Source organism: Lutra lutra, chromosome 13 (assembly GCF_902655055.1).
Source record: "Lutra lutra chromosome 13, mLutLut1.2, whole genome shotgun sequence".
Taxonomy (NCBI): Eukaryota; Metazoa; Chordata; class Mammalia; order Carnivora; family Mustelidae; genus Lutra; species Lutra lutra.
In genome coordinates, this window is record NC_062290.1 from 83,950,053 (window position 1) to 83,976,561 (window position 26,509).

At 35.8% G+C, this 26,509-nt stretch overlaps 1 protein-coding gene across 6 annotated transcripts in view; it reads left to right on the forward strand.

Moving 5' to 3' along the window:
• The window catches only part of RABGAP1 (RAB GTPase activating protein 1), a 155,494-nt gene that overhangs the window by 42,326 nt on the left and 86,659 nt on the right, over positions 1-26,509 (forward strand). For all 6 annotated transcript variants that reach the window (XM_047699512.1, XM_047699518.1, XM_047699514.1 and 3 more), the window contains 7 exons: positions 1,488-1,662; positions 2,253-2,410; positions 9,204-9,314; positions 9,700-9,766; positions 10,442-10,544; positions 11,473-11,642; positions 22,659-22,833. In XM_047699512.1, coding sequence (XP_047555468.1) covers positions 1,488-1,662; positions 2,253-2,410; positions 9,204-9,314; positions 9,700-9,766; positions 10,442-10,544; positions 11,473-11,642; positions 22,659-22,833 — 959 coding nt within the window. The remainder of the gene's footprint in view (positions 1-1,487; positions 1,663-2,252; positions 2,411-9,203; positions 9,315-9,699; positions 9,767-10,441; positions 10,545-11,472; positions 11,643-22,658; positions 22,834-26,509) is intronic.

Genomic DNA, 26,509 nt, shown 5'->3' on the forward strand with positions numbered 1-26,509 from the left:
ATGTTGACCTGAAAGTATGCCTAACAAATTAATTTATATTTTTCCCTGTTCCACCAGTACAGATACTAGCTTGACACATTAGTTCAGTATGAAGTTTCATATTGAATCTAACATATTAGAATCAACAATAATAATATTGACATACCAGAATCAGCATTTTTTAAAAGACTGTTTTGGAGAGAGCACGCACATATGTGAGTGGGGGACGGGGCAGAGGAAGAGGGAAAGAGAATCCTCAAGTAGACTCCCCACTGAGCACAGAGCCTGATGCAGGGGCTAGATCCTGGGACCCCAAGATCATGATCTGAGCCAAAATCAAGAGTCAGATTCTTAATCAACTGAACCACCCAGGCACCCCAATAATATGAAACTTTTCATAAAACTTGTTTAGTGCTCATTTCTGTGTCCTTCTTAGTAGTTATTGCCCAGCTGAAACTATACTTTGTTCTGATACATTTTAATTCTGTAGACATGCAAAACCCAGTTTCTCTTGCTCATGTTTTCAGAGTTTTTATCAAAGTGCCTTTGAATGTGGATTAGGTCCACTTCCTTTGTATTTCCATTATGCACGGACTCCTAGGCTTTCCTCATCAGTGGCCCTACCCATTCACTGTTGAAATTGCAGTTTCTTTTCATTACTTTCATATTTGTGTCTTCAGTATCCAGAACAGAGCTTAGAGTATTATAAGTATTTGTTGAATCAGTAAGTTTTTTTTTTTTTGAACCAATACGTTTCTGAATGAATAACACACTTTTCGATTTTCAGCGAATGGAATGCTTTTGATTAGTAATTATCTTTTTTTAGGTGTTAACATTTTGTACTTTCTTATTTGCCATGAATCAGAAGAATATATTTCACTCTGAGAAAACACATCAGTTTTTTGTTTTTTTAAATAATAAAGCAGATTAGGTCATTTTTTAGGAGGTAGTGAGAAACACAGCTTTAATGATTCATTTTGGTAGTCTAATTTACTCATTGATCTAGTCTTTATTTATGTACAGACTATATAGAAAACCTACGTACTTATTGTTTGTCTTTCTGATTGCCTCCCTAAAGCATAAGATTATGTAGGTTTTCATACCATGGAATTACATAATTAATAATTCAGGAATCCACGTATTGGGGCTTCTAGGTGGCTCAGTCACTAAGCGTCTGCCTTTGGCTCAGGTCATGATTCTAGGGTCCTGGGATCAAGCCCCACATGGGGCTCCCTGCTTGGTGGGAAGCTGGCTCCTCCCTCTCCCGCTACCCCTCCCTGCTTGCGTTCCCTCTCTTGCTATCTCTCTGTCAAATAAATAAAATCTTAAAAAATAAAAAGAGAAATCTACATATAACTTATTTGTTAAGACTTAAGGTTAATATGATTAGCATACCAAAAATGGTTTCTGTGATCTTGCTAGAAAGATGAGTCTCGAATCATAATATGGATTTAGTGAGAATAGTCCGTAATCCCTCTAAGCTCTTTATAACTTTTTTTCCCAAACAGACTCTTAGATCCTCAGACAAACACTGAAATAGCAAACTACCCTATCTACAAAATCCTCTTCTGTGTCAGAGGGCATGATGGAACTCCCGAGAGTGACTGTTTTGCTTTCACTGAAAGTCATTACAATGCAGAGCTCTTCAGAATACACGTCTTCCGGTGTGAAATACAAGAAGCTGTAAGTCCCTACCAGAAAACTCTGCAAATGAAACTTCACCTTTACCCTCACTGTGTTGAAGTTAATTGCAGTATTTATTATGGTCACTTAATAAGCCAAATGAAATTCTTTGCTGATGTTTTATTGATTCCAGCCTGCTGGGCTGAAATATAAAGAAACTAAAAGTTTGGGTAATCAGAACGTTGTTGCTTAAGAGTGTCTGAGACCAAGACTTCTTGATAGGTATCTTGGTTTCAGGAATGACACGTTTCCAAACTGTTCTTTTAAAGCTAATCTTTTAGGCCTTTTTTTTTTTTTTTTTTTTTTTTTACTGTAATGAATATATTCAGATTGTTTCTAACAATTTAGGAAATTATTTTTCAGTTGGATTTCTTGTGTTTATAACCATTTCTTTTTTAAACCCTTTCTCTGGCCATTTTTAGTGTTGCTTGCTTTCTAGGCCTAACAAATTAATTTACCAAAATAAATCAGTGGGGGAAAGATGAATTACTACCCGCCCCAACACACACACAAAATAGGTAACTTTCAGCCTTAATAAAGGTATTTTATTTCTTCTGATAACAGCCCATTTTCTAACATATCCATTGTAGGTAAGCCGGATACTTTACAGTTTTGCCACTGCCTTCCGCCGTTCTGCCAAGCAGACCCCACTTTCAGCAGCTGCTGCACCTCAAACTCCTGACAGTGACATCTTTACCTTCTCTGTGTCTTTAGAAATAAAAGAAGATGATGGTAAAGGTTATTTTAGGTAGGATATTTTATTCTTTTTTTTTTTTTAATTGAAGTTTGTATTAACATGGTATATCATCTGTGGTTCAAGGGAAACTCTGGGTCAGATTATTTAACTTTCATGTATAAAATGTTTGCTTTTTTTTTTTTAAGATTGCTTTTATAGGTAGAGTTTTTTATATTATAAGTGATAAAGAAAAGGAAATAGGCAGCTTTGCAGAGGAAAGGTTTTTTAATTTAAATTTATTTAAATTTTAATTTCAGTATAATCAAACATACAGTATTATATTAGTTTCAGGTATGTAATGTAGAGATTTAAAAGTTCTGTACACTACGTAGCACTCATCACAGTAAGTGGTTTCTTAATCCCCATCACCTCTCTCACCCATCCCACTTACCTTCCTCCCTCTGGTAACCATCAGTTTGTTCTGTATGGTTAAGAGTCTGATTTTTGGGTTGTCTCTTTTTTTCTTTGTTCATTTTGTTTCTTAAATTCCATGTGTAAGTGAAATCATACAGTCTTTGTCTTTCTTTAATAATGGGAGCAGCTCAAGTGTCCATCAATAGATGAATGAATAAAGAAGATGTGATAATTATATATAATGAAATACTACTCAGCCATAAAAATGGAATGAAATCTTGCCATTTGCAATAGCATGGATGAGGGTATAATGTTAAGTGAAAAAAGTCAGTCAGAAAAAGGCTGATTTCTTTCTTTTCATTTTTTGTCTTTATGGCTGAGTAATAATAGTCCGTGGTATGCATTTGCGTGTATATACACCCACACACCCCCCAGTCTTCTTTATCCATTCATCTACTGATAGACACTTGGGCTGCTTTCCTGGTTGGGCTATTTAAATAATGCAGCAGTAAACATAGGGCTGCATGCATCTTTTGGAATTAATGTTTTCATATTCTTTGGGTGAATACCCAGTAGGGAAATTACTGGATCATAAAGTAGTTCTGTTTTCCACAGTGGCTGCACTAGTTTGCATTCCCCTCGGTAGTGCACCAGGGTTCCTTTTTCTCCACATCCTCACCAACACTTGTTATTTCTTGTCATTTTTGATACTAGCCATTCTGACAGGTGTGAGGTGATACCTTATTGTGGTTTTGATTTGCATTTCCCCAATAATGAGTGATGTTGAGCATCTTTTCATGTGTCTTGACCATCTGAATGCCATCTTTGGAGAAATGTCTTTTCATGTCTTCTATTCATTTTTAAATTGGGTTATTTGTTTTTTGGGTGTTGAATTGTGTAAGTTTTGTGGGGTTTTTTTCTTTTTGAAGACTTTATTTGTTTGTCAGAGAGAGTGAGCACACAAGCAGGGAGAGCGGCAGACAGAGGGAGAAGCAGTCCCACTGACTTGATCCCAGGATCCTGGGATCCTGACCTGAGCCGAAGGCGGATATGCTTAACTGACTGAGCCACCCAGGCGTCCTGTATAAGTTCTTTATATACTTTGAATACAAACCCTTTATTGGATATATCATTTGCAGATATCTTCTCCAGTTCAGACGGTTGTCTTTTAGTTTTATTGATTGTTTTATTTGCGGTGCAGAAGTTTTTATTTTGTTTACAATAGTGCTTTTGTTTCCCTTGTGTTAGGGGACATACCTAGAAAAATGTTGCTATAGCCAATGTCAGAGAAATTATTGCCTGTGTTCTCTTCTAGGATTTTTTTTTGGTTTCAGGTCTCACATTTAGGTCTTTAATCCATTTTGAGTTTATTTTTGTGTATGGTGTAAGAAGGTGGTCCAGTTTCATTGTTTTGAATGTTGCTGTCCAGTTTTACCAGCACCATTTGTTGAAGAGATGGTCTTTTTCCCATTGTATATTCATTATTCCTTGTCCAAGATTAATTGACCATATAATTGTGGGTTTATTTCTGGGTTCTCTGTTCTGTTCCATTGGATTATATGTCTGTTTTTGTGCCAGTACCGTACCGTTTTGCTTACAGCAGCTTTGTCATGCATCTTGAAATCTGGGATTGTGATACCTTACTTTCGTTCTCTTTTTCAAGATTACTTTGGCTATTCAGAGTCTTTGTGATGCCATGCAAATTTTAGGAGCATTTGTTCTAGTTTTGTGAAAAATGCTGTTGGCATTTTGATAGAGACTGCAATAAATCTGTAGATTGCTTTGGATGATACGGACATTTTGTTCTCCCAATCCATGAGCATGGAATATCTTTCCATTTATTTGTGTTGTCTTCAGAGTATAGGTCTTTGGCCGCTTTGGTTAAGTTTATTCCTAGGTTTACTGTTTTTGATGCAGTTTTAAATGGGACTTTTTTTTTAAATTAACATATAATGTATTATTTGCCCCAGGGGTACAGGTCTGTGAATCATCAGGCTTACGCACTTCACAGCACTCACCATAGCACATAGCCTCCCCAGTGTCCATAACCCAACCACCCTCTCCATACCCCTGCCCCAGCAATCCTCAGTTTGTTTTGTGAGATTAAGAGTCTCTTATGGTTTGTCTCCCTCCCGATCCCATTTTGTTTCATTTTTTCCTTCCCTACCCCCTAAGCGCCCCACTTTGCCTCTCAAATTCCTCATATCAGGGAGATCATACGATAATTATCTTTCTCTGATTGACTTATTTCACTTAGCATAATACCCTCTAGTTCTATCCATGTTGTTGCAAATGGCAAGATTTCATTTCTTCTGATGGCTGCATAGTATTCCATTGTATAAATATACCACATCTTCTTTATCCATTCATCTTTTGATGGACATCTAGGTTCTTTCCATAGTTTGGCTATTGTGAACATTGCTGCTATAAACATTCGGGTGCACGTTCCCCTTCGGATCATTACATTTGTATCTTTCGGGTAAATACCTAGTAGTGCGATTTGCTGGGTGGTAGGGTAGCTCTATTTTCAACTTTTTGAGGAACCTCCATGCTGTTTTCCAGAGTGGGTGGCACCAGCTTGCATTCCCACCAACAGTGTAGGATGGTTCCCCTTTTCTGCACATCCTCGCCAGCATCTGTCGTTTCCTGACTTGTTAATTTTACCCATTCTTACTGGTGTGAGGTGGTATCTCATTGTGGTTTTGATTTGTATTTCCCTGATGCCGAGTGATGGTGAGCTCTTTATCATGTGTCTGTTGGCCATCGAGATGTCTTTGCAGAAATGTCTGTTCATGTCCTCTGAATGGGACTGTTTTTTTTTTTTTTTCATTTCTCTTTTTAAGAGGCAAGATTTGAAGAATTTTAAAGCTATTAAATTCTTTTGTATGGAGAAATACGTTACGTTACTATGTTCTTTTAGACTCAGAGTAACCGGCTGACTGCTGATATGAAATATGATAGTAGTTAAGCAAGCTGGATTTGTAGCTGCATTTGTTTTGCTGGTTCTTTGGTCTTTTTGGCTGGTTAATTTGTTTTAATAATCTAAAAGTCTTAAGGCTGTTGACATCAGTTTTTCCATTAAAGTTTATCTGAACACATTGGATAAGGAGAAATGAAGTCTGTGTCTGAAGTCTTAGTCTTGCATATAGGGTCAGAAATAACTAGCTTGGGCTTTTACGTAAAATGATACTTTTGAGTAGTGGAAAGAACCCTAGAATAGAAATACTTAGATTTAGTTTAATTATTGCTACTATTAACACTGTGAACTTTTCCAAGTTTCTTTATATCTCCTGGCAGTAGTTTCCTTACTTATAAAATAAGTTGGCTAAACTCTAAAGTGCTTTCTAACTTTAAAATACTACAGTCACAGATGATTTTTTTTTTCCTCTATAACCCATTATCACATATTAGGTGCTTCTTGGATCATAATTGATAGTTGCATATTCAGAGTCTCTTTCCTTCATGATTACCTCATAAAATGGGTAAAATGAAATTAACCTTAAAATATGAATGTTTTCTACTATTTTGCTTTCAAATTAGAAAACACAATGACTGGTTTGTTTGAACAACTGATAACACTTGGTTTCCCTGCAAAGACTTTTGGAATTATCATGCCATCTGGTGGCCAATTTCATGTATAATGCAGCTTCAACTTTGATTTGTGCACTGAAGTATTAGACACTATGGTCTGTGCCCACTCGATAGCTGTATTTCTGTTTGCACGGCAACTTTGGGATATGCTGCTTCCCACAGTATATATGCTGGCCCTAGGAAGTGGAAATTATAATCTTTAAACTTTGTAACAGTTTTTTTTTCCTTTTTAAGAAACAAAAGTTTCTTTAAACTCCATTTTTCCCCTTTTGTAAAGAAATTTATGTAGATCCCTTTTATAAATTTCAATTACAAATAGGAACGATGTTTAAGATCTCTTAGAAGCACTAAACTGCTTCTTAACTCAGGCATGTTCAAGGTAGAATGATCATAATCATAGACATCCCTGTTCACCCTCACACCAAGGGGATGCTATATGAAAAATCCCTAGATGGTCATTTTGCTCTTTGCATTTGTCAGGGCTTTGTTATTTTTTTTTAACATGGTTTTATTGAATTTGTTGTTTATGGTAGAATATAGTGTTGTGTAGTCCTATCATAGTGATAGTGACTTGTTGAAAATTAGCATCTCTTTATCAGATTTGAATGGGCCAAACGCAACTGTTTTTTTTCCAGTGATTCTGTAAACATCATTGAGGTACCCAAAGAATTGTCAAGATGGATATTCCCCTTAATACTGTTTGTAATAATAAAATGAAAAGGTGGAAATTAAATGTTCACCAGAATAGAATAATTAAAATTTGATGCATTTCACAATATATACAAATGTCAAAACATTGTTATACACCTCAAATAAATATAATGTTGTATGTCCGTTATATTTCATTAAAACATAATATAGTGGCGTACCCATATGACTTAGTATCTATCCAAAAATACAGGTGTAATAAGTAACCATAACACAAGATAGATTGTGGTTTTACTCTAACGTAAATACAATGCTGTGACAAGACTTAATGCTCTTCTTTTCATCCCTGAAAATTCTTATTATTATTAGAAACCTACTTTCAACTTAGCCCTTAGGAAGATGGAACGTTTTCATTTATAACATTCAGAGCACTTTTTGTCTTACTTATTCTACCATATAACCCTATTAGATATGCTGGGTATTTGATACTTTCCTTGTTTTATAAGTAAAGAAGCCTGGGGAAGTTAAACCTGGATCTCAGTATTGTAATTTATATAATAGGAAGTCAATGTAAAATTATTGGGGTGGATCTGTTCAGTGATACGATGACAAGACTAGAAATATAATCTCCTTGAAGTTCACTTCACTGCCTGCAGTCGCTACTCTGTTTCCTGTTAATAGGCCTTCTCCTTGTACTTAAGACACCAGAGACAACTTTGTATTTGCTGTTGTCTTAAATACTACTAAGAGATGGGATTATATTTATTTCTGTGTCAGCATTTGCAGAACATAAAGACTAGTGTATCTTTTATCATTTAAAAGTTGAGACCTGTGTACATATCCTTAGAGGTGAAAATTTTGTCAGCCACAAATGTTTAACAGTTTGGTATGCAGACATTTTTCTTTGCACGTTTGTCATTTCCAGACTCACTTGCTAAGATTCTTCAGTTTTCTTTTCTTTTCTCTCTCCTTCTCTTTTTTTAAAGATTTTATTTTAAAGTAATCTCTACATCCAACATGGGGCTCAGACTTAACAACCCTGAGATCAACCCTCAGTCACTGACTGAGCCAGCCAGGCACCCAGATTCTTTGATTTTCTTATTCTGAGTTTTAGAGAGTGTTTTTGAATTGTTTACTCTCTAAGTACAGATGATCTTCAAACTAACTTTATATCGTCAGAGCCACTTTTTACTTTGAGTCAATATCTGGAAATCTCATTTAGCCTTTTATAGTACCTTGTAATGGTTCTGCTGCCATTATTATTTTAAAGTTGTACAGTACCAAGACATAATTCGTATTTGCTGCACTTTGGCAGATTGCCATTGGCAGATGTTTGCTTTTGAGAACAGAGGATCCAGAGAAAGTGGTGTGTGGGAGAGTAGGGGGTTACTTTGGTAAATTCTAATTTTAAGGATATTTTCAATTTTTTTCTTAAGTAGATGTTTAACTATATCCTTAGTATTATTTTTTTTAAAGATTTTATTTATTTATTTGACAGAGAGAAATCACAAGTAGGCAGAGAGGCAGGCAGAGAGAGAGGAGGAAGCAGGCTCCCTGCTGAGCAGAAAGCCCGATGTGGGGCTCGAACCCAGGACCTGGGATCATGACCTGAGCCGAAGGCAGCGGCTTAACCCACTGAGCCACCCAGGCGCCCTCCTTAGTATTATTTTTATAGTTATTGCACGGGGGAATAATAAGGTTATCACTGCTTAAGGGAAACACTAAGCAACAGCTGACTGTTGGCCATATATTCCTTATCTCTGTTATTTTTTGAAGGTACCTTGTTTAAAATTCAAAAGATCTATGATTATTTTTTCTTTATTACATATTTAAACAAATAAGGCAGTAATTATTTGTAAAAAAAAAAGTGACTAAGTTGAAAGAAAATTAACTTTTTTTTTTTTTTGAGTACCTATGTGCTAGATGCCATGCTACGTGCTTTATAGATATCTAACTTAACAACAACAGAAAATTAAGAAATTAAAGCCACATTTTAGGGAGCATATCAGTTTTTTCTAGCTGTTATAAATTGTTTAATGGATTATATACAGTAATGATAATATTTTCACTGAAGAGGTTGATGATGATTTTTAAATTTCTGTTATGACTTGAAAACCAGGCATAGAAAAGAATCCTAGATTCGAGGGAAGTTGTTCTAGTATATGTCACAAGAAAATACTTTGCAAAATTAATGAAACATGCTGTTCTACAGTGCAGTTCCTAAAGAGAAGGACAGACAGTGCTTTAAACTTCGCCAAGGAACTGATAAGAAAATTGTCATCTATGTGCAACAAACAACTAATAAAGAGCTGGCCATTGAAAGGTAAACATTTTTAGTTAATTCAGCTTAAATATAAATTCTGGTTTTTATCAATCCAGTGGAGTAACCATATACTGTATTCAAAAATGTATTTGGAAGAATTTTGTTCTCTGGGGAATTCTTTGGGTTATTGAAGTGAATACTTTGTTCACTTTGAATTAACTCCCATAAATCTTCAGCTAATATGCTGACTTTCGCTATGTGATAATGAAAGATACGTAGAATTTGTTTATGTAAATTAAAGAAGTAAGGTTATTTGGGCAATACTAGTTTATTGATAATTTTAATGTGTCCTTTATCCATCAATAAGAATTTTAAATGACCTAGTTTAAACATCTTTTTTTAATATTATCTTCTTTGCAAATTTATGCCTGTTCTTTCTTTGTAGGTGTTTTGGTCTTCTCCTTAGCCCAGGAAAAGATGTACGAAATAGTGACATGCACTTGTTAGATTTGGTAAGACTTGCTTTTCATTTTAAGGTTATACACTATTTCCTTGATAAAGGGTTCACTTTATCTGACCTGAATCTGATGGTAAAGGACTTTTATGAAGGTGTTCTTATGAGCTGCAGTAGCAGTAAACAAAGATAAGGAATTTCCTCATTTCTGACTTGATATTTACTAGTCTGACCTTAGACCTATTTAGTCTCAGCCTCAGTTTCTTCACTGTATGATAGTGAATAATCCTTGTTTATAATTTAAGGTTGAAGTTGGAATCAAAGAGAAGGTTCACGAGAGAAGTATTTACAGACTATCATGAGTTTTATAAATGTAGGTAGTAGTAGTATTGTTGCTATTATGAAAATCTTTATTTTCAAAACTGAAATTTATGTGATAATTATGCACTTGACAGAAGCATTCAGCATAGATTCAGGTGGTAAATTTCTCTGAATTTGTAGTTTGATATGATTTCTAAGCATTTACTTCATAATTTTTCAGGAGCGATTGCATAAATAATTGGCATATCTTTTATTTTAACTGCAGTCTCATTCATATATATTTTTGTTTTAAAAAATCTGACCCTCTTTCATATTCTTATATTTTTATGACTCCTATTCTTTTAAAGGCAGCAAAATGGGAATTAGCTGTTGTTACTTTATTTTGGCATTAATGTTTGTCTTTACTCTTTAGGAATCTATGGGCAAAAGTTCAGATGGAAAGTCCTATGTTATCACTGGGAGCTGGAATCCAAAATCTCTACCTTTTCAAGTTGTAAATGAGGAAACTCCTAAAGGTGATGCAGATTGCTGATATCACGAACAGAAATTTTAGTCCCAAAAGACACCCAAACCTTAGGACCACTTATTTGACAAATATCAGTATTTTCTTTAATTCTGGTGAAACCAAAGAATTTGTTATAGGTCTTTGAGTTTATTAAATTTGACCTATAAACAAAGTATCATTCCCCCCCTTATTTTTCCCTCCTGTCTCTTAATTTTTCACTTCCCTGCTTCCTTTTCCATTCGTGTACTTACCTACATACAGAATTCTAAATTTTATTTTTGTGGAAAGATAATATATGCACATATGATTAAAAATTAAAAGGATATGGAGGGAAAAGTAAGAATCTGCCACGGTCCTCAGGGCCCTACCCCAAGGGGACCATAGGGACCAGTTTCTTATGTAGCTTTTCAGATACTCTTTTGCAGAAACTGCCTTTTTCAAGTTATTTCCTACTGTTTCTGAATGTCATTTAGTGGCTGCATAATATTTTCTCCTTATAATGTAACATTATTTGCATAACTGGTGCCTCCTATTGAGCATTTATTTTTCTCCCCTTCATTTTTTTCTTGTTACTCATAGCACTATAGATAAATGGATAAGTTAACCAAGATTTTAAAAGTTGAGAATCCCCACTGTTGGTGAGAGTGGCATGAAGAGGCCATATGCCACTTTTGCAAATCAATTTGACAGAACATTTCATAAACTTTTATATAATGCCATCACTAATTCCAAGGAGTCTACCCAAGCAAAGAATTCTCAGGACAGAAAAAGAGTTTTCAAAACAGCCATGTATCTGATTACTTTAGATTTTGATTTAATTAATGGATTACCTTAAGCTGTCTTGAAAGTTTGTGAGAAAAGTAACTAATTTTACATTAATTGTATGAGCAAATATATTTCCATTTTTTTAATTTGCTTCTCCCCACCTCTCTCTCTAGATAAAGTGCTGTTTATGACCACAGCTGTTGATTTGGTAATAACAGAAGTACAGGAGCCTGTTCGATTTCTCATAGAGACAAAAGTCCGCGTTTGCTCACCTAATGAAAGATTATTCTGGCCCTTCAGCAAACGTAGTACTACTGAAAATTTCTTTTTGAAACTAAAACAGGTACTACACTTTTTTATAAATATGGGAGGGAGGTAGATAAAGGAGAAACTATTTTTGAGGCTGATTTATCATGAAGCTAAGTTGTCACTTTTATCTTTAAACAGTCATGTGTATTTTAAACATATTAAGAGGAGAAGTGTCTTTTATTTTTACCCACCTATTTATCATTTTTTTTCTCTTCATTTCCTCCTTAAGAACCAGGTTCTTGTCTGATCTTACTTGCCTTCAATCTGGAGAACTTATTTTAACATTTCTTCTGGTGTCCATATACTGAAGTCCTATAACTCTTAGACTTCTTTATCCGAACATGGTTTTATTTCAACTTCATTCCAGTGGGATATTTTCACTGGCTGTAGTATTCTGGGTTGACATTTTTTTTTTTTCTTTTAGCACTTTAAAGATGTCATCTCAGTCTCCTGGCGCATTGTTTTTGATGTGAAGTTAGGGTGCATTTATTGATACTATTTCTCTGTATGGAATGAGTCACTTTTTCCTAGCTGCTTTTAAGATTATTTTTTATCTTTGATTTCTAGACATTTAAATATGATGTGCCTAGGCATGGTATTCTTTGTCTCACTTGGGTTTGTTGAGCTTCTTGAATTTTTATTTATTTATTTGACACAGAATGAGAGAGGGAGAAGTGGGAGAGGGAGAAGCAAACTCCCCACTGAGCAGGGAGCCCAATGTGTGGCTGGATCCCAGGACCTTGGGTTCATGACCCGAGCCAAAGGCAGACACTTAACCTACTGAGCCACCCAGGTGCCCCAAACTTCTCGAATTTTTCAATTTTTGTTTTGTTTTGTTTTGTTTTACCAATTTTGAGGAAAATCTGGTCTGTTATTTCTTTTTTTTTTTTTTCTTTCTGAATCTTAAAAAAGGGGGGGCTTAAAAACCCTTCCTACAATTTCCTCCCCACCCCCCCTTTTTTTTTTTAATTTCTTGATTTTTTTTATTTTGGTTTGTTATTTCTTTCTACCTTTTTTCCTGCCCCATCTCTTTTTTTCTCTCCTAAGATTCCACTTACATATATTTTAGTCTGGTTGTTTTGTTTTGTGTTGCTTTTTAAAGATTTTATTTATTTATTTGACAGAGATCACAGGTAGATAGAGAGGCAGGTAGAGAGAAGGGGAGGAAGCCAGCTCCCCACTGAGCAGAGAGCCCAATGCGGGGCTCGATCCCAGGACCCTGAGATCATGACCCGAGCTGAAGGCAGGGGCTCAATGCACTGAGCCACCCAGGCACCCCTCTGTTTTTTTAAATCTTATTTTTTTTTTCTGTTTTTTCTTCAGGTGGGATATCATTTTAACTCTCTTTTGACATGTCTTAAAGTTGGCTTGCCACTTTCATCATCCCTAATTTTTTATTAAGCTCATTCAATTAAGTTTTGTTTCTGTTTTTGTTTTTTTTTTTTTAAGATTTTATTTATTTATTTGACAGAGAGAGATCACAAGCAGGCAGAGAGGCAGGCAGAGAGACAGGAGGAAGCAGGCTCCCTGCTGAGCAGAGAGCCCGATGCGGGACTCGATCCCAGGACTCTGAGATCATGACCTGAGCCGAAGGCAGCGGCCTAACCCACTGAGCCACCCAGGCGCCCCCTGTTTTTGTTTTTTTTTTAATTTCAGGTCTTGAACTTCTTATTTCTGGAATGTCCATTTGGTTCTTTTTTATAGTTTCTGTTTTCTTATGAGATTTCCTCTTTGTTCTTTCAAGAAGATTCTCTCTTACATCCTTGAGCATAATTATAATACTGCTACTTTAAAAATCCTTAACTGCTAATTCTAATGTCTGGTGAGTCACATTTTTTCTTTGTCTAGCAATTTTGGATATGTTAGATATGTTAGACATTTTTTAATAGATTTTTATGGTCTGTTATGTTATGGTCTCTTTTGAGTATCAGTTTAAAAAAAAAATCTGTCAGTTAATTTCTACAAATTCTACACTCTATTTTACCTGGGGTGGGCAGCAGATGAAATCTGTGTTTCCTTCTTTTAGTTTTTCTTGGCTCAGATGCCCCACTAGTTACCCCCTTTTGGGGGGGGGGGACTTTCCTTTCCTTTGTATCAGAACTTCTTGAAAAAAAAATCAATTCCATAGTGACCTAAATTGCTAAATCTGGTGGTCAGTCAGAGTCTTCATAGTCCTTGGCCTTTGAGCAAATGATCACTCTCCCCTTCCTTAACCTTTCACTTAGCCTTCAGGATATCTCAGATTTACCTCGGTCCTTCACCCTCAACCCCTAAAATGCTCTCCGTACCTGTCTTCACTGTCTCAGTTCATGGACATCTTCTCCTAATTGTCACTGAGAATTTTACTTTGATTTTTCACACCCCCTATCCAGTCTGTCAGGAAATTCTGTTTACTATCAAAATCAATCATATTCTGGCTGCTCCATAGCACTTAAATTACACTAATCTTATTTGAATTGTCACCTTTACCTGAGTTACTGTAGTAGCCTCTTCACAGCTCCCTGTTTCTTTTTGTGCACCCCCCCCCCGCCATATATTCTCAACATAGCAACCTAAGATCAAATCATATCACTTTTCTGCTTATAACTCTTTAAACCTATTTTACTCTATAAAAGTGAGAGTCCTTTCTGTGGCTTTTAAGACACTATGTGGTCTGCTGTCTGTTGTGTCATGAACTAATTTCTCTCTTAATGCTCTTCTTCCTTGCTGCTTCTGCTCTAGCCATGCTCTCAGGGCCTTCCGCTATTAACTGTTTCTTCTGCCTTAAATGCTCTTCCAGTTTCTCACTTGCTATTATTCACCTTTTTCAAGTCCTTATCTTCTATAAATTTGTGCTTAGATTGACATCTTAGTAATGCCTGACTGCCACATGTAGCACTGCAGTTTGTCTGCTCTTAACTTCCAGCATACGACATAATAAACTTTATTTTGCTTATTATCTGTTTTCCCTGTTAGAAGCCTCTACTAAGGGGCGCCTGGGTGGCTCAGTGGGTTAAAGCCTCTGCCTTCAGTTCGGGTCATGAGCCCATGGTCCTGGGATCGAGCCCCGCGTCGGGCTCTCTGCTCAGCGGGGAGCCTGCTTCCCCACCTCCCCCGCCCCCTGCCTGCCTCTCTGCCTACTTGTGATCTCTCTCTTTCTGTCAAATAAATAAATAAAATCTTAAAAAAAAAAAAAAACCTATTTAAAAAAAAAGAAACCTCTACTAAGACAGTATTCCTGATCTGCCTTGTTCACTGATTTATCTAAGCATCTAAAACATAGTAGTTCTCTATAAATATTTGTTGAATTGATTTTTATTGACATGTAACTTCGATTTTTGGTTTTACAAAATTACAGTGTTGCTTGTGGGTTTAGTTGAGTATACTTTCTGATAGCAATAAGTATTTTAGTTCCAGTGTTTTCAAGTTAGCCCTTTTGGTTATAGTTAGAGAAAGGTGGCAAACAGAAGAGGAATAGAGATTTCTCTTCCATGTTGTCTTAGGAGACAGAAAGCAAACCTGGGCTCCAGCACTGTTCTCCCAGCACATCACTGTGGCAGCAGAAAAGGATTAGCATAGGGTTATCAACTAGACGTTTGCTTTGGAATCAGAAAATGGGGATATTACCACTGACTAGCAAGTACCTTCAACTCTGTGAGCCCGTGTACTCAACTGTAGAATGCAGTGATTGAATCTTCCTCATAATGTTATTGTGACATTAAGTGAGAAACTGTATAACACATTTGGTATATGGTATGTTCTTCATGTATTTTAGCTGTTATAGAGAGGGACTGTGGAACCTTAGTGAAGCAGAGAAAGAATAAAAAATATTAAGTCATTGAGATGCCGGCATGGCTCAGTCAGTTAGGCATCTGACTCTTGATCTCAGCTCAGGTCTTGATCGTAGGGTCAGGAGTTTGGGCTCGTGTTGGGCTCCACAGTGGGAATGGAGCCTACTTTTAAAAAAAATACTAAGACATGAAATCAGAACAACATTGATTTTTATTAGTGGATCAGCCCCAGAAGAACAACACTTCAGAAAGAAAACCAGTTTATGGGTATTATTTTAAAAGTTTAGGGAGTAGGGATGATTCTTAATTGTTTAGAGTAAGAGATGATAAATAGAAATTAATTCCATAATTTTAGTACAAATTTGTATGTAAGAAAACATATTCTCTTTAATTAGAGAGTTCTGTCTTTTTAATCTTAGTGAACATAAGATTCCTTTGATCTCTCTTTTCCCTTTAGATCTTATACAGCCTTATATTCAAAGACTGCATGGGTTTCCAGGAATATTATTTATTGTGGTTTGGTCTAAAATAATATATCTAAGTAGGCTAATAAATGACTTAGGCGGGGTCAAGTAGCCACATATACCTGAGACCTAATCCAGTAGTCTACTCTAGACTCTGTTAAGGTTACAAGCTAAATAAACATAGGCCAAGTTGTCAATATTTTCTTTGCAAAAAGCAGAAGTTTATATGTGGAAGGAATTCCTGGGGATAATCTTTCATTTTTCTCCTTATTTGGGTAAGTCTTATTTTGGGGGTGGGGGGGAATTTTGTGAGGGGTAGGGAATAGGAAAGAAGAGAGAGAGTGTGAAGAATTTAAGCAACTTGTTGCTGTCTTAATGCACTTAGAGGACTGTTAATCTCATTTCTTGTAACATAATAAACTAAGTTTATTCCCTTCTTTATATTTATGGTATTAAAAAGTAATAACTACAGTGGTTGAGAGCCTACGGTGGCCATCACTGTACTAGCTACTTTGACTTTTTCTGTTGTATAATTTTTATAGCGATCCAGTGAAGATAGTATTTTCATTTTTATAGATCCAAAGATGTAAAATTGATTTTATGGAATGTTGTGTGAACAAGATGCATACCTGAGCCTTCTAAGAGTTCTCAGTCAGGATTCTTTTCATAGACACATAGGAGTTACTTAAATTAAGGAGAATTAAAAATTTTAACCCTTTTGCAGTTCTCATCAGACTAAAAAGGAAATAGTGGTGCAGACCAAATTTTTTAAATATACAGCATATAGTTTCTGTTGTTATCAATATGGGAAAATAATTATAGAAATTTTTTTAATACATGTTTAAAAATTGATTCTTTTTCCTATCACTAAAATTATCTGATGACTCTATAACTCCTCTTTAGCCTGGAAGCCTACCCACCTGTGAGTATTATTATATGAATATGGCATCATATTAGAGAAGAAACTTTGAAAATTAGTGGGGAAAGAAGCACCTAGGTGGCTTAGTTGATTGAATGTCTGACTCTCGGTCTCAGCTCAGGTCTTGATCTCAGGGTCATGAGTTCAAGCCCCGCATTGGGCTCTGCACTGGTCGTGGAGCCTACTTAAATAAATAAATAAATAAATAAATGGAGAAATAATGATCGTTCTCTTGGATTTTAATATTTAGAATATTGTTTAGTAGAAGTGGAAGAAACTGGTCTGAAGACTAGGGTTTTCCAACAGTAACATAAAGTGAATTTAAGAGCAGCTAAGCATTCTTAAAACTATAGAATTACAGAATTTTATTGCCAAAGAGGAGGTGTCTTAGAATCTTTTATGAAATTATTTTATAAATGATTTCTACATCGTTTATAAATGATGACTATAAGACTAAGTATGTGGCCAGCATCGCATGGGCAAGTTATAGTATAACCATGTTAGAAACCTGAGCCTCTTATTTCTCTTTGGGAGGGGTGTGTATTTGTGCGCATATGTGTGCACGTGTGCGTGCCGTGCACACGTATGCAGTAAACCACTTTGCCTCTCAAGGTAAAAAATACGGAAATGCTCTCTGTACTAGAGATCTTCTATGGCTAAATCAGGAGACACATGATATCGTGGTATTCTGCTATTCCTGAGAAGTGTGATCACTGGGTTCAGGTGGTGACCCCTGGATTTCTCCTTTGTAAAAGTAGTTTTCTCTTTGCATTTAGCAAGTAATGTTTGGGGTGGTTCTTTGGCAACTTCCAAATACCCTGTTCCTCAACAACTTTCTAACTACTGGTTTTAGCATCCTTTAGCATTGATGATCCTTCCCTCAATCACTTGAGTTCATTCACATATTTTCAATAATAATTTCACATTGCGGAGTTTTCTTCTTCTACATTTATATATGTTTCTAATATTGAATATCTTAAATACAGTAACTGTAATATATTTATTTGCTTTATCCTACTTTATCAAAAAATTTAAAAATGACAGTATTGCAGGAAACACCCTGAATACAGATCTTTTATTGCTCCTAGAGTATTTATAACAAAATCTTTATAAGCCTGTAAAATGTTAAGAAAAGGTACTATTATATTTGTTTTTGAAATACAGATTTTAATTACTTAAAATTTCAGTGAGGACAAACATATATTAATATAGTTACTGATGGGGTAATTAAGCATTCATTAATAAACTTGTACCATTTCTAAAATATAGATGATGTCACACTGCAATTTGTGTACAATTTATGTTGTACAAACTTCTTTCAGTTGGAAATAAGATGCATATTTTAGTATCAGCATATGAAAATCAGTATGTAAACATCTAAATGAAAAGGTTTCCAGAATATTTAGTATATTCTGAACTTAAGTTTTGGGAAAAACATTTATTAATATACCTGTAATATGTAGATACAACAAAAATGGATGTATGTAATATGAAATTATTTGTGTCTGTACAGTTTCAAATTCCCATTTGTTGATATTCATTCCAAAAATGTCAGTATTACAGTTAATAATGAAACTATTGAGTGAAGTTTAAGATTTTATGGAACTTTTTTCGCCCTTTGAACATGTTCCAGTAAGATTATAAAATGAGTGATATGTTCAAAAGTTAAATTGGAAAAAAATTCTTTTCCATTATAGTTATGTTACCATTTGACATATAGTTAGGTTCATTTGTTTCCATATTTTCAATTTGGGGTCTTTGGGTCTTTTTTTCCTTTTTGGTTTAAGTTTTTGAGTATTTAAAATACAGTGATACAAAAGTCAAGATTATGTAAAAATGTACTCAGAAATCTTTAATTCATGTTTCTCCATCCAAACCCATAAGTAACCATTATTAGTGGTTTCTGGGTTATCTTCCCAGTATTTCTTTTTGTGAAAGTAATAAAATACTCCTATATATTTCTTAACTCCCTTTTTAAATACAAACTAGCCTATGTACTGTCCTACACCTTTTTTTTTTCAAGATTTTATTTATTTATATATGAGGGAGGGAGAGAGCAGGGGGAAGAGCAGAGGGAGAGGGACAAGCAGACTTCTTGCTGAGTGCAGAGATGGATGGAGCTCAGAGATGGACATGGGGCTTGATCTCACAACTCTGAGATCAGCCAAAATTAGAGTGTCAGTAGCTTAACCAACTGAGCACCCAGGTGCCTCTTTAGAGATCTTCCTCATTCTTTTTTTTTTTTTTAAAGATTTTTTATTTATTTATTTGACAGAGAGAGATCACAAGCAGGCAGAGAGGCAGGCAGAAAGAGAGGAGGAAGCAGGCTCCCTGCTGAGCAAAGAGCCCGATGCGGGACTCGATCCCAGGACTCCGAGATCATGACCTGAGCCGAAGGCAGCGGCTTAACCCACTGAGCCACCCAGGCGCCCCGATCTTCCTCATTCTTAATGGCTACATAGTACTTTGTTGTTTGGATGAATCATGATTTATGATTTTTTAATTGTCCTCTATTGATAGATTTTTGGATTTTAAAAATCATTTGCTATTCCAAATAATGTTGTAGTATAGAACCTTGTGCATAAGTTGTTTTGATTTAATGAAAGTGCATCTTAGAGTAAATAATTTTGCATATGTAATTTTGTTATATTTGCCAGATTTCCCTTTCTCACTGTTGTAATCATAGGGATGAACAGGATATGAAAGTACCTGCTTCTCCATAGGCTTGTCAAGGGTATGTTGTTAAACTTAAGGTTCTGATTGTAGGGGCACCTGGGTGGCTCAGTGGGTTAAAGCGTCTGTCTTCAGCCCAGGTCATGATCCCGGGGTCCTGGGATGAGCCCCACATCGGGCTCTCTGCTCAGCAGGGAGCCTGCTTCCCTTCCTCTCTCTCTGCCTGCCTCTTTGCCTACTTGTGATCTCTGTCAAATAAATAAATAAATAAATCTAAAAAAATTTTAAAAAAAGGATCTGATTGTAGTCTTAATTTATCCTCTGATGAACGAAAACAAGCCCCTTTTTTTTTCATATGTTTAAGGGTAATTTTCCTTGTTTTCTCTAAACTGTCTTTTCATATTTTTGGCTTTTTGGTTTTGGCCTTTTTCCTTTTAGTTTTTAGAAGGTCTTTCTGTATTTGCGAGATTAACTCTTTGAGATATAAATTGCAAATATTTCTTCTGGTTTGTCATTTGTCTTGTGACTTAAATTATGAAGAGTCTTTTCAGCTTTTTTGCCATATAGTTTATTTTTATGTACTTGAATTTATCAAGTTTTTCCCATTAAAGCTTCTGGATTTTGAGTCAGAAATACTTTCCCTACACCCAATAATAATGAAATATACACATTTTCTTCTATTACTTATATGTTTTTGTTTTTCTACTTCTAGATCTCTGATTCATTAGTGTTTTATTCTGGTATATGGTATAAAGTATGTGTCTGATTGAATCTTTTTCCAGATGGTCTGAGAATTTTTTTTTTTTGAGTAAAATGCTATTGATCTTTGAACTCTTTTAGATAGTAATTAACTGTTTCAGATAGTAATTTATAATGAATGAAAAAAGGAAATCCTATTCTTTTATCAAAGTATAATACTTAAAAGTTAAAAATCACAATTATAAATTTAGAATAAACATATGTCATAGATTTTAATTCAATTCATTGAGTAATGAGGGAGCCAGTATTTTGCTCTACATATTTGAGGAACTTGAGTTGATACAGTCCTTCTTTATTTTTTTATTTATTTTATTTATTTATTTATTTGACAGAGAGAGATCACAAGTAGGCAGAGAGGAAGGGAAGCAGGCTCCCTGCTGAGCAGAGAGCCCGATGCGGGACTCGATCCCAGGACCCCGAGATCATGACCTGAGCCGAAGGCAGCGGCTTAACCCACTGAGCCACCCAGGCGCCCCATACAGTCCTTCTTTAAAAAAAAGAAAAAATGTTAGAACAAGATTGTTAGGTCAGAAATAAAACTGACTACTATCTTATAGGTAAGTTTGGGATATCTTTTCTACTGGACAGAAATCATTTGCCTATCTATTGGACACACATCTTTAGGTTAATATATAGCTTCATAGAGTCTGAGTCTTTAGTATTAAGCAGCTAAGTCAAAATCGTTCATTCATCTAGAAAATTAATCCTTAGGTGGGCACGTTAAAACAAAGTTGGCAAAGTATGGGTCAAATCTGGCCTGGCCTTCGTTTTTATAAAGCTCTTTTGGAATATAGCCACACTCACTCAGTTAGTGTCTGTAGGTGCTTTTGCACCATCATGGCAGAGTTGAGTAGTTGTGACAGACTGGTTGCCCATAGAGCTTAAAATATTTACTCTTTGGCCCTTTACATAAAGGTTTACCGACTCCAGTATTAAGCAGTGCTTCAGGATGATATCGAAAGTACATGTTGCCACTAATTTGGTCTTCCAAGATTGGTATAATTTTTTCAAAAACCTGCATGAACATTCAGATGATAAAATCTACTCTGCCTGATACTTCTGTACTTCATGAACCTTTTAATCCCCCTCTCTTGTATTTTTACTTTGTGCTTATACATCTTTCTCATTGATGTAGCCACATTTCTAGTTGTCTTTGTATCTTTTCCTGTAATTCTGCCATTTTGTCCTGCTCTGTATTTCACTCTTTTTCCCCCTTCTTAATAAGCTGGCTATAATGTGGTGTATTAATATATTTAAATTTGGTGCTGGAAAAGTTTTATATTCTTGGTTCTTAATTTTTAATTTAGGTGAGTTCAAACTGCCTTGTGTTTGCCTCAGAATGCAAACCAATTTGAGATACAAAATTTTTGTGAATTTCATTAATCTCTTTTCTACCACTCACCTTCTCCTTCTGACCCCCAGTTGTAGCTTTCAGTTGAAGAACATTCTCTACATTGCTTTAATTAAGATAAAGGAGTGGGAAGAAGCATGGAAATAAAAGGACTCTCTAAAGAGAATCTCTAAACTGTCTTAGAATATTTTAAAACATTTTTTTTCTGGGTGCCTGGGTAGATCATTTAGTTAAGCATCTGACTCTTCTTTTCAGCTTATTGGATCATCTCAGTCAGAGTCACAATGAGCCCTTCATTGGGCTCAGCACTGGGTGTGGAGCCTGCTTAAGATTCTCTCTCTCTCCCTCTGCCCTTCCCCATCCTCTCTAGTTCTCTAAAAAAACATAAAATAAAAAACATTTTCTCAGGGATAGTTTATTTTTTTTTAAGTTTTTATTTATTTGATACAAAGCTCATGCGTGAGAGAGAGCATGAGCAGACGGAGGGCCAGAGGGAGAAGCAGACTCCTGCTGAGCAGAGAGTCCAATGCAGGGTTTGATCCCAGGACCGTGGGATCATGACCTGAGCCGAAGGCAGATGCTTAACTGACTGAGCCACCCAGGCACTCTCCTCATGGGTAGTTGCTTGTAGGAAACCTTGAAGGACACCTTAAACTAACTAGGAAGCTATAGATTGCTAATACTTACTAAATTTTGGTAGCTGCATATATGATGACAGTAAGTAAAACTGCAGAATTAGAGTCCTCCTAACCCATTTTCTTCTGGATTTTTAAGTCTAAACATATTTTTCTATTTAGAAAAGTTTACATTTAGGAGTGCCTGTGTGACTCAGTTGTTGAGCCTCTGGCTCAAGTCATAATCCAGGGGATACTGAAATTGAGCCCGGTGTCAGGCTCCCTGCTCAGTGGGGAGCCTGCTGTTCTAACCCTCTCTCACTGTCTCTGTCTGTGTCAAATAAATAAAATCTTTAAAAAAGAAAAAAAAAAGGTTACATTTAGTGTAGTCATTCAAAGTAATACCTTTTTCTTCTCTAATCCTGTATGAAATCAGAAGTGTAGTTATCAATTAAAAAATAATTGTACCACTTAGTAAATCACATTTTTTCATCTTCAAGATAAAGCAGAAGGAGAGAAAGAACAATACTGACACTTTATACGAAGTTGTGTGCTTGGAAAGTGAATCAGAGAGAGAGAGGAGGAAAACTACAGCCAGTCCCTCAATTCGCCTGCCACAGTCTGGATCTCAGAGTTCAATGATACCCTCTCCTCCAGAAGATGATGAAGAGGAAGGTAAATTGTAGGGAGAGCTTAATTTCTATTATGGGGTGGTATACCATGCACACCATTATAAGTTTATCAGGGAATTGATAACTGTGACATAGCATTTGGAATTTTTCAGTAAATACCTATGAGAGTGTACTGTATGCAAAGGATTATGGGAGATTTGAAAACGAGCACAGGACCTTCTTTAAGATAACTGTAATCAAGTTGGAAAAAAATGAGATTTATAATTAATGCCTTTTTTTAAGAATCAGCATGTGCTAGCTTAGTGTATCAACACATTTTTAGAGCAAACTTGACATAGCTTCCACCTAAATAAATGTTCCCATTTCAACTGATTCATTTTACAGGGACAGTTTCACTTGCCAAAATGCAGCTTCCACACATGACTCTTTTATAAAATATGAGTATTTAAATGTACAAATCATGTATGTGTAGTATTGGATTTTCACGCTGATAAACATTAGGAATCAACCACCTCTCTTTTTTTCCTCCTCTTTTTTTTTTCATGGTTATATCCATTAACTAATCTGTCAGTCTCTGTTAAAAGCTACTGTGTAGACATGAGAAGTGGAGAGAAGGAGCACAGGAAAAGCAAAAGTTTGGGAGGTATTTTCTAACCTATAATTTTGTAGCAGGACTTTTTATTTTTGTAAACAGGGAGAAAAGCTGATTATGGTAGAAGGTCATATGAAGCATGTGTATATGTGAGGTTCACAGAAAGTGTCTGGAAATTCATAGAGGCAAATCCATTTTTTATTTTGGGGAGCTGTGGCAGGACATCATGAAGAGTAGTTTTTGAGCTGGGACTTTTAAAGTGCAAGAGATAAATGGGCAGCTCTGGGTATTTCTGGCTAAGAAATTGCATTAACAAAGGCCTAGAGGTGGCAAGAATAATTGGGTTAAAAGAAATATATACTAATGGTTAAATGTACTTTTTTCAAGTTAGAGCCAGCCCTTACTTTCCAATTCCCATTGTACCCTGTAACTTTCACTTTTCCCATGTCTAATATTAATGGCCACCAGTTACTAATGCTTAACATATGGTAGGTAGGTACTTAGTTTAAAGTAGAATAATATTTTGTTTATATAATCCTCACAAAAATTCTGAAAAATGAGATTTCTATTATCCTTATTTTGCACATAAGGAAATGGAATCTCAGAAAAAGGAATTTGCCCAAGGTCAAACATCTAGAAATAGGCAAGGAGGATCTTTGTCCTGTTCTGAGAGTTAGCATTCTGAGCTCTATTCTATAATCATCTTGGTGCATTTAGTTCACATAAAGCATTTTGAAGTGCAGAGAAAGCACATATATTGTTTTGGGAGAAGTTAGAGATACAATTTGAAGTCTTCCTGCAGAACCGACTTAAGTTATATGTTAAAGCTGGGAAAGATAGAATTGTTCTCACTGTTTGAGACTGTCTGCTCTATAACTGGTAGTCTTGAGACTTGTAGTTTACCTTCTAAGTCAATGCTGCTCAAGGTGGAAGAGTAAGTAATAGTTTAGAGAACTCTTCTCCCCTTAAACTCAGCAATAAAAACAAAACCCACCATGAACTGAGAAAGACACTGTTTTTTTTGCAGCCAGAGAATGGTCAAATGCTGAATCTCAGTGCTGCAGATTTTAAAGAGTATCTGCCTTTTACAAAGTTTGGGCCCAGCTAAAGGTTAACATCTAGACTAATGTCTAGTTCTAATCTATGGCAGGCATACATTTTTCAGTGGAATTGAGGAGTTCAGAGGGGCTCTAGTAACAGTAGTTAACTAAGAGAGATAAGGACCAATAACAGACCATGGGAGAGTTAGGGAACACTAGAACACAAGTTTCATAAAGGACAAAAAAAAGTGTCTTTTTTGCCCACATTGTTTCCCTAGTGTATAACACAATTCTGTGTGTGTAATAGATGCTCAGGAGATACTGGTGGGATGGGTTTCCCACCACCATCCCAGCCCCCAATCCATTCCCATAGTGCAAGACTAATGACAGGACTATGGTGCTGAAGAAAGCTGTGCAGTCACCCCACCTCTTCATTCTCTAACCTGTATGTGGACCAGGGAGACCCATCCTCTTGTCATATGTTTGCTCCCTAGAAAGAAATGGCTGTAGTCCTCTAGTAGAGAAGCTCCTTATCCATAGGACATTTCTGCTCCCAAGACAGGAAACCAGCAGGTAGTAAGGGAAGGTGTTCAGAAACAATATTCGGAAACTGGTTGCCTGGTCCCTGTCCCGCCCACCCCCCATACCCCTGTCTTAGGTAGATGGAGTTCTAAAGACATATTTCAAACTGCTACTGTCAAGATATGTTGAAAGTGTCCAAAGCAATAAAAGAGAATTTGGTAAGACAGGTCTTCCTAATCTCTTTAAAGGAATTGTCATCTCTGGTACATTTTAGTACATTTTTTATAGCTGCTATTCCCCCAAAGAGGAGTTGTGTTGTATTGATATTTGAGTGAGGAGAGAATTACTTGAGGCATTAGAAAGTAGGGCCAATTCTGGCAAAATAGCAAAATTGGGAAAGTTCATCTTCATGCCCTCAAGGCTTTCTCTTTTCCTTATTTATCCTCTCATTTGTAGCAAAAGAGGTCTCACTTACATTCATTCTGTGTCTTTCCTATCTCACCATCAAAACTGATGCTAATGTCCAAGGTGTTATAATGTAAAGAAGTAATAAGTATCATGGATTTCTGAGCTGTCCATAGTAAGAGAGGCAAATTCACGGTGTACTCATTAAAGGCATAAAGATCCGAACTTTGTTTAGGCAGGTTAAGCCGGAAAACTTAGAAACAGCATTGGTGAGGACACTTAGAAGGACCGTTGTCCCCTACTCGTAGAACTAAATTGTAGAGCCACTATGGAAGGCAGTTTGTCAGTAAGTTTCAAAATCCTTAAAAGTATGCCTTTTTTATCCCAGGAAATGTACTTCTGGGCATATACCCAATGAAAACAAAAGTTAAGTTCCTCCTGATACTATTTGTAGCAGAAAATTGAAAACTCCCCAAGTATTCAGCAAAAGAGGATTGATTATGTAAATATCTTAGTCTGTGTTTCCCCCTTTCATTACACTTTTAAATTCCTCTCACAGGCCTTTATCAGTGTCACTTTTTTTTTACTGCCTTCATTTCTTACAATCTTTAAATTCTTATTTGAGCTTACTTTTCTTAATTACTAGAGTTAAGTTTGAAATGACTCATTTTGGTCTTTTTTAATATTTTTGTGCTTTCTGTAATAAATGTATGTCACTGTAGAAAATTTACAGTCCTGAAAACATAAAGGAGGGGGGAAATAAATCATAATTCTGTCACTCAGATTGTAATTGGTAACGTCTTAGTATAATTTAGTCTAGACTAAATCCTCATAGTGAGGATTTATTAGCTCCTGATATTTTTATTTTATATGGCATTTTGCCAGATTATTAATGTAAACACATGTCAATATGTAATTACATTGTAACTATGTTTCATAATTTAATCAGCCTCCTATTGCTGCTCTCCTATTGTTTGTAATCTTTTTTAAACTGTGGTAAACAAGACTGCCATATATTTTCACGGATAAAGTTGTTTGCTTTGGAAAAGGGAAAAGAAGATACCATATTTTGAGTCTTAGAAATGGCTCTTTTCTGCAGTTAACATAATGTGGACTCTATGGAAAGCAAAAGAGAAATAAAGAGGTTACTGCAACATTGT